The sequence below is a fragment of the Triticum dicoccoides genome, chromosome 2B, assembly GCF_002162155.2.
Source record: "Triticum dicoccoides isolate Atlit2015 ecotype Zavitan chromosome 2B, WEW_v2.0, whole genome shotgun sequence".
NCBI lineage: Eukaryota > Viridiplantae > Streptophyta > Magnoliopsida > Poales > Poaceae > Triticum > Triticum dicoccoides.
The window spans coordinates 799,950,734-799,964,741 of NC_041383.1; the positions used below are offsets into that span (position 1 = coordinate 799,950,734).

The 14,008-nt window shown below is 45.5% G+C and overlaps 1 protein-coding gene across 1 annotated transcript; it reads right to left on the bottom strand.

Moving 5' to 3' along the window:
- Positions 1 to 5,784: 5,784 nt before the first annotated feature.
- Positions 5,785 to 10,953, bottom strand: LOC119366419 (MLO-like protein 14). Its single transcript, XM_037632154.1, has 15 exons — positions 10,110 to 10,953; positions 9,598 to 9,655; positions 9,247 to 9,497; positions 9,043 to 9,159; positions 8,876 to 8,936; positions 8,234 to 8,331; positions 8,036 to 8,110; positions 7,779 to 7,864; positions 7,619 to 7,668; positions 7,478 to 7,518; positions 7,216 to 7,380; positions 7,034 to 7,069; positions 6,870 to 6,937; positions 6,712 to 6,772; positions 5,785 to 6,546 (listed from the first exon to the last, which is right to left on the bottom strand). Exons 1-15 carry the CDS (start codon positions 10,260 to 10,262, stop codon positions 6,028 to 6,030), a joined length of 1,839 nt encoding a protein of 612 aa, XP_037488051.1. The 5' UTR covers positions 10,263 to 10,953; the 3' UTR covers positions 5,785 to 6,027.
- Between the last annotated feature and the right edge of the window lie 3,055 nt (positions 10,954 to 14,008).

Here is a 14,008-nt window from a genome sequence, read left to right on the forward strand (position 1 = left end):
GGGCAGTTTAGTCTTCGAAGTTAATTAGGATGGCTAAATTACATTTGAGTTTTATTTGATGGATATTTTCTATCAGAAGTATGAATTGTATGAATCTACATATTATATGTATGTTTTGAATATTGTAATTAAAACCCTGTAAATTTTTTTACGATTGCAATAGACTATTACCGCAACCCATTTTTGGTTGCCACATGCTAGCACCACTAAAAATATAGTGTTCACCATATCTCAGTTGCTACGCCTATCTGTTTTGTTGCACTAGAATGTTGCAACGGAGCACTTTATATTGTTGTAATAGCTTCGCGCCACAAAAAATTTCATGATGCGATAACAGTTTAGCGCCACCAAAGTAAGTTTGTTGAAATAGAGTATCGCCACGGAAGTTTAAATTGTCGCAATAATTTCTCGCTACAAAGATGTTACTTGTTGTGATACCTATTTGTCACCATCAAAAGAAGTACGTTGCAATTTCCTGTTACGACGATTGGAATATTTGTTGCCATAAGTTAATGCCACAAGCGCAGTGGGTCGTGGCAACATGCCTAATGCCACGAAAACAAGAATTTTTGCCATAGATTATTGCCACAAGTATATTGGATCGTGGCAACATGCCTGATGCCACGAAAATAAGGATTGTTGACATAGTTTGTTGCCACAATTGATTATTGCCACGAAAGAGTAATGCGCCACGAAATGGCCGTCGTTGGCATAGGTTGTTGCCACAAATGTCTATCGCCACGACATATCAGTCTCCACAATTCGGTACATGTTGCATTAAAGCTATCTCCACAAAGCAAATTGTGGCATTAGGTGAGTGTTGCCACGCGAAAACATGTGGCAAGTTCCCGCATGGATGTTGCAATAGCACACTTTAATGCCACAATTGCCTTTTCGTGGTAATAACCTATTACCATGTGTCCAGTTGCAACGGCTGCCAACGAATGTCGTTTTGTGGCAATAGGTACTTATCGCCACGAAACAGCATGTATTGCAACAAATTTTTTTGTTGCAATAGACCCGGATCCTTGTAGTGAACACACGACTATGATATGTCGTGATAAATACTGGACCAACATATCTACCTCATGTTAGTGATATTATGCTATAGTTGCAAAATGTCTCTTTATTAGCATTAGTATCTGAAAGCACCGGATAAATTCATCTCTAGGCAAGAAGTTAATTTTTCTGAACTTGAACTGTTTATAACTGAGTTTATAATTATATTAATCTATTGGAGCCGCAAGTCATTTCGAGCTTATATTCCTTTTCCGAGCAAAAATTTGTTTCATAAATCATTGATAATGTTTCTGCATTATAATAGTAGGATTCAATGTTTGAACAATTAACCACTCAAGAAAATCAATCAAAAGGATGCAAACAGTACAAGCTATCTATCAAATATTTGAAAAAGAGAATAAGAATCCCAACTGTTCGTAGTATTCACTTTTAATGAGTAGCATGAAAGATGGTGATAGCATTGATCATCTTTGGTTGGTATTCTTTGAGTATTTGGATGCAACTGAGAGTGTAACCTTTGGCAATATTTAAGTTGTTACCTATTTATTATTTAAAGTTCAGTTTCAGTGACATTTAGGGCATGTTTATTTTTATATAAGAAAACTAGCATATAATTAGTTCAAGATCATGGGAGAAATGTACAGTGTAAAATGATATTTTTGAATATTTGAATGCAACTAAGAGTGTAACCTTTGGCGACATCTAAGGTGAAGCAAGCTTCCTTTGCATATTCACATGAAATATAACATGCATTTGGTCGATTAACCATCTCTTGCTACAAAAAATTACTTCAGGATGTTGCACAAACACTCTCACGGTACAGACGAAACATTGACTACTATATTTTTCTTCCCCAAGACAAATATAAGCTATAAATGATTGTAACTTGTTCGACCTGTAATGTGTCCTATCTTTGCAGCAATGTGTACTTCCTACTTCGTGAAATATATCAATTATTTGATGAATAAATCTATATATGTTTCCAAATATGCCTTTATGCATTGCTTGACTTATTAGAATCCTCAAATTGCACAACAACACTCTTTGTCTTAAGTCCAATTTAGACACAAAAAGTTAGCAACTTCCGTATCGACGTGTCAACGGGGCGTGGCGTGCCGCCGCGCGGGTATGACTAGTAACGAAACTAAAGTGGACCAGATGTTAGACAGCTCACTTGCGAGTATCAGGGTGGTTGTCTTTAATTGAAGCTTTTGATTATTTTTAAGGTGGACCCTAAGCTTAGCAGGATGCGTTATCCATGACTCATGATGCTACTTATGATACTGTTGTCATCGATCCTTGATTTTCTTTAGTTTCCCGTCTCAACTTGTCGGTAGGAACGTTGCCATCACTGGGTACTATGGCGGCTTCGTAAATCTCAAGATGATATGCCGCTTCAGTCTCTTGAAGGTGCTCATAGGGGTAGGGTGTGCGTTCATAAGGGTGAGTGTATGCGCATATGTATGAGCGCTTGCGTCTGTACTATGTTCAAAAATCGGGTTGAATCCTTTCAACCTACGTTATTCTTCATCGGCGGTGGTTGATGTTTTGGTGCGCTGGTCCTATGGGGCCTTAGCACGATGACTTCCCGATTGTTACTACAACAAGTTGTGCCCGACTCTTACGATGGGGGGGTGATGATGGCGGCGCGCCTTTGGCTCGCTTCAGTGCTTGTAGTCGTCGCTAGGTGGTCTACGAATCTGGATGTAATTTTTATTTCTGGTATTCGTTGTACTACCATGATTGAACATGAATAGATTGGAAGTTTTTCCCAAAAAAAAACTGATAGGGACTTTTTATTAGGGAAAAGTTCAACGGAAAAACAAATTTGACTCTCAACCTCGCAGCAATGACCATTGCCTTTCGATCTCTACAAATCGCTCTAGGTTTTTTTTTTGGAATCAACACCTCAATTATTTAACCAAAAGAGTTCAGGATCTCCGCCGATACAACGCTAAGAATAAAGTCTGGAGGTACATGAAACCACACTTTGCAAAGTTCATGACTCACACCCTCTTTGGCTAACAAATGTGCAGCAACATTTGCTGTTCTCCGCACCCATTTTACCTTAGTCTCCTGATGACTTTGCAACAATGTCTTCACTTCCTCAATGACAGGTCCCAAATTCAACAAGTTCTTCCCTGGGTCATTCAACATCTACGCCGCCTCCTTATTGTCTGTCTCAATTACTAGTGTTGTACTCCAGCCTATAAGGTATTGTGTTTTTGATGCCTCCTGAGTTTAAGCTATTTTATTGATGTTTGAAATGCATTTTGGGTTTGTATGATTGGGGGATGAATATTATATTTCCATTTGTTACGGCTAAGTCTTCCGCTTCCGTTGTGCATATGTCCATTTAAGCTACACTGTCACATATTCTAAGCCTCCATGGATGCTAGTTTAATTATAATTTGTTATCTCTGTTGTTTTTAGGCGATGCCGGACCAACACCTATGTTGATAAGTAGTATTTGGCTACAACCCGGAGATTGATTTTTAGGTGATGCCGGTGGACTACTTTGAAGTGGTTGTGCCATAGTCCTATCCAATCACAACACAGACACATGTCTTGATCTCAGTTATGCTCATTGACTTCATCTGCTTTTGGTTTAATATACTACTCACGGTTATCTCATCTTTCTAGGTTTGTGCCAGTTATAAGTTCTAAATAGAAGTTTTCGGACCAAGAAAATAAACATTCTATCAATGTCGTAAACTTGTGCAGTCTGTGCCTTCAAATAAAGGGTATGCATCATGACCAGCAAGCAATTTCCGACTTTACAAAGAAAATCAATGAGAGAAAGGGCTGAATTTGAATTCAACCCACACCTAGCTAGAGGAATAAAAAACAGAGAAATCATACTGTGAAGAGTAGATAAATTATACGGAGCCATGATTGGAGCCTGTTAGCACTATCACAACTGACCCTTTTATTATGGAGTTGTGTTTCTTATTTGGATTTGAATTTGCATGTAAATCTATATTCTCTCTTTGTTGAAAACCATTCAAACCTTTATGCACCTTGTAATATCTGATTTCAAACTTAACTGTGCGGGCAAGAGGGGCAAGGCCAAAACATGAGTATACGGGGATGCAAAATGCCAAAAATTATCTCATCTAAGCCTTCCACCGAAAAAATATCACCGTGTGGTCCAAGACAGGGGGGGGGGGGGGCACCGCCCCCTGAGTTGTACATAGCTCCGCCACTAGAACATATGGTTAATGACAGGGCCTATGTACCACAAGGCCACGTATGAGTACAACCCGTTGGGCGCGATGTGGGCCACTGGCAACCTCTTTTGGGGTCACTCCGTCTCGACCCCACCACCCCCTTCAATGCGAGTGGTTGTTTTTCAGGCTCCACCACAATTCTCCCTGGTGGCATCCCAACCTTGTTGTACACCGGCATCGACACTCACAAGGTGCAGATGCAAAACTTTGCCATGTTCCCCAAGAACCATGTCGACCCGTTCCTACGCGAATGGGTGAAGCCTGCCGACAACATCGTCGTCCCGAACTCAGCTGACGTCCCTGGCTACACCTTTTGCAACCCTTGCACCTCGTGGATAGGCAGCGACGGCTTGTGGTGTGTCACCGTTGCGGCCAAGGTCAGTGGCCCCATGGTCAATGCCTCCACGCTCGTCTGCCGGAGCAAGGACTTCCGGCGCGGGGAGATGATGCCTCACCATTGTATGAGTCGCGTGTCGCCGTCATGGTCGAGTGCCCGACCTGTTCCCTGTGGCGGGGCCTGGCATGGGCGAGGGGCGGCTCGACTACGCCTCTATGTACCACAAGGGCATGTACCACTTGTTCTACCAGTACAACCTGTTGGGCGCAACGTTGCAGCAAGCTTTGGTACACAGGATAACCTGCATAGACACAAAGAAAAACCATGTGGGCGCCTGCATCATAGGCTATAAGAGAACAATATGACGCGCCATGTCCAAGCCCAAAACATTGTGGTGTCATATTTATATTTTCAATCTAATAAAGGGTAAAATCAGAAAACCGAGGTCAATTTTTTATGCAGACTCTTGGCTCCGAAACTCCAGTGATTTCTTAATTTTTTGAAACAATTACAAGGTGCCTCTATAAGTTTCAAAATGACCCTTGCATGCATATGTTAGAACACAGTATTGCTCAGTACAATTTCGTACAACACAATTTCAAGCAGGGCTGCACAAAAAGACGAATTGGTGGTCTAGAATTGCAAACAACAGCAAGTCTATTTGGTATCATACATTAATTCTTTTACTGAAATACCGTGGGGACTTCCCCCACTGTCCCGGTAATTCTTTTACTGGAATCAGACATTCACCTAATTGTGAAAAATCAGACATAACACTCCCTTGCAGGCTAGCACCATAATTTTACTGTAATTGGGGTGGGGGGTCTTGTAATTTTAGTTACACTTGCGCAGGGTGTAGAACATTATGATTTTTTTATCTGCATAAAAAACATTCACGTAATGGTGAAAATATTTGGTGTTTCGAGAGAAATGCTGAACTTCTGAAGAAAAGGAACAATATTAATAATTTTTAGAAGATGTTCGATCGCTCAAGAAATATACTTTTGTAAATAAAATGTCAGGGCAGCAGGGGTAAGCAGATTAGGGTGCTGCATAAAGCTTTCACAAAAATCTTGGTAGCCCACCATCCACCCTTGGCCTTCATCATGAAGCTTCCAGGAGAAAGAAGAAACCAAGTAAATACTAAATGGATTTCATCATGGGCAGATATTGTGAAGATCAATGCTGACGCTGGGATTAACTTTCCTCTATAAATTCCTTTGAAATTCCTTTAAACCAAACCGTCGTCTCTAAGTTCTGATGACAAGCACTAGTATATATGACCATGTATGTAACACTATACACCATCTTTTCTTATATGACCACAAAATGAAGTAGTATATCTTTCTCTCATCTATGATATGATCCTATCATTATCTCCCCTCAGTCGTCATCAGCCATCATCATCCTACAGTAACACAAAATAAGTCCAGTGTCCTCCTATGCATGGGCATCATCGCTGAGCCGAGTCGGCGGGGTGCTAAGGCCTATCGTCGAGGCTATCGTTGCCACGGCAGCGATCCCCGGCATCGACGCCGACCTTACGACGCCGCGGCCATGGCTGCTCGGTGGCGGTGACGACGGCGCGGAGGCTGAGGCCGAGCCCTGTCGCTGGAGCAGAGCGTGCTGGGAGCTGCCGCCGGTGGTCCAGTTGCTGCCGCCGGTCGGAAGCTGGTGGCTCGGCGTGCCTGGTGTAGGAATGCCACCGCCGCCCCGCATTGGCCGTAGCTCGATCTTCAGGTATGGCGGCAACCTGGGTGTCGTGGCATCATCGGAATGGCCATGGCCGTCGTCGTCGTCGTCCTCGTAGTCGAGGGAGCACACGGTGCTGGTCTCCGTACGAATGGTGGAATCGTCGCCGCGCCGCTTCTTCCTCTTCTTCCTTGTGTCCTTGCCCCACCCGTGCATGGTTTCTCTGATCCTGTTGGGGATCAGGGCAGCCTTGTACTTTGATCCCATCTGTTGTCGTACCAGCAACAGTGTATTAGCCGTATTTTTTGCCGAGAAACAGCAAATGGGAACGTGGAACATATGCATCCCCAAATGCATAATTAATCGGATCTTGATGATTCATTCAACTAGTTTAAAATGTTCTTGTGGCGTGGCATGTGAATAAATTGTTACCTGCGTGACAAGCGCATAAACAGGCAACGTACTGTAACTGCAGAGAAACTGTCCGGCAAACCTGAAATTATAGATTGTGGCTTATCATAATGACGAACACGAGAAAATTAATGGGAGAAAGAGAAACTAAGTAGGAGTAGCTTCTACAAACTGCTTACCCCAATACAAGGCGGCAGTAAACCAGGAGGTGGTTTTTTATGAAGCATGACTCATAACCAAATTGCCACTGCAGCACAAGGATACAGCTATGTTAACTCCGCATGCCACTTCTAACTGAATTTCCCATAAATATGGTTAACAGTAGGCAAGTAAGAAGTGGTACCCAGAACCAGAAGAAGGAGGCCAGCTCGAATGCATTCTGCAGAAATTTTTAAACCACGGCATGCATAAGTTTAAGTTTGTGCTTAATTTTAACTAGTGTAGTGTCAAAAACGCTCTTATATTATGGGACAGAGGGAGAATCATTTGAGCAGCACATTAACAAGCATTGCAGGTAATAATTACCTGGAAGAGAACAAAATGAATCAACCACAGGAGAAACTTTGGTTTCTTGAACCAAAAGAGATCATCGCGTGGCTTTATCCTTGGCCCAAATGCGGTCAGCTTTGCACCCTCTGATGTTAAAATCGCTATTATATGCTGCAGTTTCGCACCGACTAGAAGAACAAGCTATGGAGCATTTGAATCCAGTTGAGACCATCAAAATTTGAGGGGGAACTACATACATTGCCGAAAATATACAAGAAGCAGGCTGTGACTGACTTACAGCAACAGGGAGGATGGCTATCCAAAAGTACAGGTTAGATCCTGCAACAAATTGCCGTATCTGACATTAGATAAAAAACAAGGAAGCAGAAATATATCAGCCGACAGATGTAGGAAGAAAAGTACATAGTTCAAAGTTTACCATCAACATTAAATAGCATGAAAGCAACAACGAAGCCCCACAGTACTCCGCTGCATCAAAGGATCAAGTTAGCTGATAAGATTTCTCGGATGCAAGAATAAAATAAAACAGAGCACAGCTAATAATCATAAGCAGCCAAACATGCAGACAAGCTGCTAACCTCACTCCAACAATCTTCTCAAACTCCTCTTCCATTGAACGTATCATGTAAGTGTGGAAGTCGTATGTTGGTGCAAGATTATGATTCTGAAATTATTAACAAGTCAAACACGAGCGTGTGACTAATAAATATCAAGTTCAGTGTAACTTCAGTATATCTTTCTCATAAGGTATAAATTTCAACAAAACAAATCAACAGAGTATCTGCCCGATAGATACATCATTTCTATCCAAGATGGCCCAGGATAACTATCTTACCATTATGAAACCCTTGCGAAGGATAAGGTAGTCAGCTCGAACAACAGATTGACCAAATTGTGCAAGGAAGCAAAACTGTATAATGACACAACAAAAATCTCAAGTGGTGGCTATAACAGTAAAATAACAGTAGCTCTATACATGAAAGGAGAAATTTATGCCTAAGATGAGCAACAAGAACTATTTTCCTCAACATACCACCCACATGACCGCATTATTTTGACTCCAAAATCTGAATGAAGAGGATTTGGTAAGTGCTGGTGGTTGCCTTCTAGTTGCTGATGCATACGCAATCTCTGTTGCAGGCAAATTAGAAGAGGAACCGTCAGATGGAGGTTAATGTCAACATGGCTAAGATACAGTGGCACCAATAACACCAGGATATTGTTTGCTACAGTTACAGAAGTAAAAAAACGGTGTGTTTGATGCATCAGAAGATTTTTCCTGCCTAGGTTTTCAAATCATTTGTTTAGGAAAAGAAAACAAATATGATCACAAAATTATATTTAGAGGAAATTAACATGGTTGCAAAACTCAGACAAGAGGAACTGCCAAAGCAAGCATAAAAGACGTGCTTAAAATCTTCCTAACCAAACCATGTAACACATATCATCTCAGGATCTGCTATTTCGATGGGACCATATAAGAAACTTATACTGATTTCATCGTCCTCAATTGCTTCTGTTAAGTCGTGCATTCCGAATTGCTTCTGTTTAAGTTATGCATTCTAAATTTGAGAAGCTCGCAGATCTTCTTTGCATCATGAATTCAGATGTGTTTCGACATTGTATCATGTCCTTTCTTCTGAAAGATGAAGGGGGTAAAGATAAGTACACTTACGGGAAAAAGATTCGTGGTTATCTCTAAATGCTTCATCTTCCCATTTTCTCCATGTATGGACCTGCCAACATCCAAAAGAATAGGCATCAAACCCACATTCATGCCCATCTTGTAAATATAACAAACCAAGGTGAAAACGCTTAATCCACATGATAATGGGGCAAAACCTTGAGTATAGCTAGCAGCATCGTCAAGCAACTGTAGGTAACATGGGTTACCGCCATGACAAAAATGAAGCGGTGGAGCTGCTCGAGACCCTCATGCGAAACGAACGACTCGAAGCCCTGCAACCGAAACGAGCTTCCCTCAATCACCGAAAGGATTCCCAGACAAGTCTAGCCATTCCAAGGAAGCTTTCTTTGCAGACGCACCTCGTGGCAGCTCTCCACCTGATGGGACTGCGCCTTGAGGTTCCTCCTGAGAGAACGGTGCAGGATGGCAGCGATTATGTGGCTGCGCTTGCGAGAAGACAGGGCGTGCTCGGCGCTGAATGTCTCCTCCACCTCCTCTTTGGTGCACGGGGAGAACCTGCTGTTGTAGTACTTGGAGTCAATGCAGATGCCGGAGATGATCCTCGACGTCGCCGCTAAAAGCAGGGATATGAAGCCGAGCAACATCATTTCTACAGGAAAAACAGAGCAAAGCATTATTAGCCCTGTTACACAGCAGCCAAAGAAGATAAATCAGAACAGGGGACAGACAAACAACTGATTGATGGGTACCTTCTTTCATCTTCTCCATTGCCTTGTGGAGCGGGTTCCGGTGAGTCTTCTTCAGCCACTGAACAAGCACAAGAACGCCATGAATTAGTCCATCCAGTGATGGTGAGAAAACTTAAAATCGAGCGATTTATGTTTTGGAGTTCAGTATAGTATACAGTGCTGGGAATTCAGTGATAATGGAACAAATATAAAATTTCTATTCAATCTCAGCATCCAAGGTTGTACTAGAAAAGCTTATGAACAGTGGAATCATGCAGAGGTCAACTTTCTGCTCGCTTATGTTTGGAATTCGGTGTGCACACGCACAGTACAGTACCAGGAAAAGTAATACTCCTGATAGGGATTTCGTTCCCTTTTCTAGAAGAAAGTAGAGGACAAGACTCCGTAACAGAGGAAAAAATGAGCCGTTTGAGCTGTTGTTATTCAGAAAAGAATACTTGAGACCAACTGTTGGGTGTTTGGTGAAAAAGGACAGGAAAAAATTGCAGAGAGAGAGAGAGAGAGAGACTGACATTGCTGAGGCGGTGGATGGAGCGCTCGACGATGAGCGAGGCGGCGACGAGGAGCGTGAGCACGGTGGCGACGGACCAGGTGGGCGTCAGCGCCAGCGACCGCATCTCCCCCGTCCCGCCCGCCGCGCCGGAGCCCTCGCCGCCCCCGGCCATCTTGCCCCCTCTTTATTCCGCCCCTCACGAGAGAAACCAGAGCAGCAGCAGCACTCAAGGGAGACGAGCAGACGGGCGCATTGCAGCGGCAGAAGAATCAAGAAGGGAGCTGGGGCTGAAGAAGCGCCCTTTCCGTTTGCCGGCCGGCGGCGGGCGAGACGGCTAGGCGGCGCACAGCGCCACCATTGTACCGGGAACGGGGTAGGGATCTCCAAGGCGGAGGAGGTGGAAGAGAACTGGGCTCTTTCTCCCGCGGAGGTGGAATGGATTTGGCCGGCTGTATGTAGGCAGGCGGTGCGCCGACGGAGCTGGCGCCGCCGGGGGGGTTTGAGAAGAAGGCCAGACGCCGAGGCACGATACGCAATGCCCGGAGAAGAGCAGGGCAGGGAGGCCCTCCTGGAGTGGGTTTCCCTGGCGGGCGAGCTCGGCGAGGAGATGACTGACGGCGGCGGTTTGAATCGAACCAGCGGCGCCGGATAGCTGACAGCAACGAGATGCCGAAGAAGAAGAAGAAGAAGAAGAGATGGATCAGTGGAAGAAGCTGGCGAGCAGCGCCAGGAGATTGGAAGGGGGATCTCAACTGTCACCTAGTGTGCTAATCTTCTTCTCATCTCATCTGGCTTGTGGTGGGGTGGAATGAATCATTAGCTGCTCATTGGAGTTAAACTAAACAAATGAGATGATGCGGGGGAGTGGGGCTGGCTTCCTTCCTCGCTGCTTCTGCCAGTACAGTGAGGGGGCTCTGGCTCTGACAGGGCTACGTAGACGCTGACGTGCTCCGGCTGACAGGTGGGGCCGGCATAGCCACTGCCCCACGAGGTCAGCGTCGCTGCATGTGCCGATGGATACAGCATACGTGCGTCTCCGTTGCGGCGGTTGGAGGTTTAATTAACGGACCTTTTTCTCCTCCACTTATCAGACCAACTTCAGCTTCATTTTGTCCGGATTCTGTCTGTTTAGATAGAGCAATAGGGTCATGTCCGGACCATTTTTCGGATGCGGTGGCTGTGTGCCCGGCCACATTCCGGCCGCGTACATTTTTCTTTGCAAGCACGTATCTTTTTTTTCATCATTAATATTTGGTACATGAAAATACATCACCAAATTTTGATTCAAAAACAAGAATCACAAGAATACATTTTAGAAGATATCCAACCTCCATAACTGCTCCTGTTAGTTGGATTAGTGTCTTCTCGATGCATTCATTGTTGATCTACATACGCTCGATCTTGCGTGCTTCTTTCTTCTTCGAGTGTAAAGAAGTAGACGTTGCTTCCTCGCATCTTGTCTCATGTTAGCAACAAGTGCACTAGTCTCATCTCTAGCCTCTATGCTAGCTAAACTGCGCTCTATCAATATATCGATGTACTCTTCTTTCCGATACCAAAACTTGCATCCATTCTACACAATAAAATTTTAAGCTAGCACAAATAGTCAAATCTGAGAGCACAACCGAAGCTAAAGTAGCACATACCCCATCGGTTGAGTACTTGGTGAACACCCATCCGGAATGTTTCGGCGTTTTAGACACTTGGCGCAAGACCTCTTTGGGCAATCGTCGCCCGTAATGAGTGGCAACGGTGCGCCGACGAGCTTTTGGGCCAGCACCGAGCCGGCTGACCGCCATTCATGTATCTGTCGGGAGACCGCCGACGGTGTAGATCTGAGCGGCTAGAGGAGGAGTCAGGACCTGCATGCGGCCTTGCGGCCTTGCCGAGGCCTTCCGGCCCGGTGCCCGGCCAGTCCATGGCGCGATGCAGCCTCCCACAGCCGGGCGAGCTCAAACCCGACCGGATCCGCTCCAAATCCGGCCGACGGGTGTGCAAATCAGGTGGTCGTGGTTGGGTAGCTCGGAAGCTTCGAGGGAAAGAGCTAGGCGAGCGCGCGTCGAGCTGCACAGCTACAAATGGCAGCGGCGACGGCGAGGGGCAAGAGTGGAGGGTGTTGAACATACTAGTCCTTGTATATTGTGTAACTCGACCCACCTCCTAGTCCTTGTATAGTTGAGGTTGAGGCCCACTTTGTACTCCATATATACGTGCGCTTTGCACCGATCAATACATCGTGTAGCATTGCCAAACTCTCGTTTCCAACGGAGGGGATGCGGCTGAAGGGGGAGGGGCGGATAGAAAAAAGGATCCATGTGCCACCGATGGGCGGGCCAGGGGAGGACACGCGCACACGGCCCTTCCGTCCGCGCACTATTCGTTTCACCTCAAAAGCGGTGTAAACTTAAGCCAAGAATGGGTCAAAAACGGACAAAAATTTATTTACATTCGCGCGCTGGGCCGTCTGATATGTCTGTTTTACCTCAAAACGGACGCACGGCACAGGATGAAGTCGCGCGAGTTGGCCTCAGAGCGAGGACGAGGCTATCAATTCAAAGGCGTTGTGCTACCCCACCCACCCCGCCGGCCTAGCAAGCGTAGGTGTGCACCTACGGGCGTGCTCCGGGAATTTGGCCCGGATTTAAAGATGCGCTAGCTAAACAAACATCGCCTCGCCCCATCTGCGTGGGGCGCACGGTCAACTCCCTTCTCACGACGATAAAGAAAAAGTATATTACTCATGCCAGCGAACCGTCCAGATTTGCCACGCCAAAACATGTTTAAAAAAAGTTGCCATGCTGCAGCGACTAATTGCCGTGCGTCCGATCAGGATCCAACGTACATGAGGGCATCAGATTTTTAACGCTAAAAATCCGACATCGGATGTATATTGTAGTTCAAAAAAAAGGGGAGGTTTATAATGCTATAATCAGCCGACAGCCGTGGAGCATCATTTTCAAGTATCTCTCGCTGAGCATCATACTACGAATCAACTGGTTAGGCGTTGACCGCGAGTGATCTTACCTCTTTGTTCTTGTGCAGCCCGCCCTCACATGATGCACTGTGTGTGAATGAAACATAGCCCCTGGTACTCGAGGGTTTCAAGGACCTCCGGGAAATTTTGTTAGGGGTGCAGTTGGCCCGAATAACCAATTCCGGGGCCGCTACTGCGGTGGTCGCGGTGTTCACCGGCGCTATCCTCCGCGCAACCTGCCCGGTGCCACGGGTTCGGACACCACAGAGATGTCCACCGATGATGCTGGTCTTACTCAGGCGGCGGTGGAGACGGTTCGGGCCCTCGCCGATGTGACAGTACCGGTGACCATGCAGCCTGATGATGCTGATTCCGACAAAGGTTCGGAGAAGGCCGGGGGTGACAAGCTGTCCAAGTGGGCGACTAAGAAGAAAAAATTGATCTGTTTCCGGTGTGGTGAGACGGGTCACTTTATGGTTGATTGCTCTGCTGAGTTATGTGATATTTGTCGGAAACCCAAGCATGTGGCAGCTGAGTGTCCGCTTCTTCTAGGCCCCAAACCGACACTTAATATTTATGGGCTCTGTTGTTCTGAGTTGATGTTCTTTGAGTCACCAAGTGTGGCTCCGGTGGCTCCTGTCATTGAAACTTCCTTCCCCGGGGTGGTTAAGGTGGTTAATGGACCTCTCACTGAAGCCCAGATTATTCAGCAGTTGCGGGAGTTGGCTCCGGGGAACTTTAACTGGCCCTTGTTGAAGTTATCAGATCAGACTTTCAAAGTGGACTTTCCATCTAAGGAGGATCAGAAGAGAATTCTCAAGTTTGGCATGAGTAGAGTTACCGGCACAAGTTTTGTGTTGTAGTTCGATGAATGGAAAAAGAAGGAGCCTCAGGGTACGCCACTGACTCAGATCTGGGTGCGTTTTCTGGGGGCGCCTGTCGTG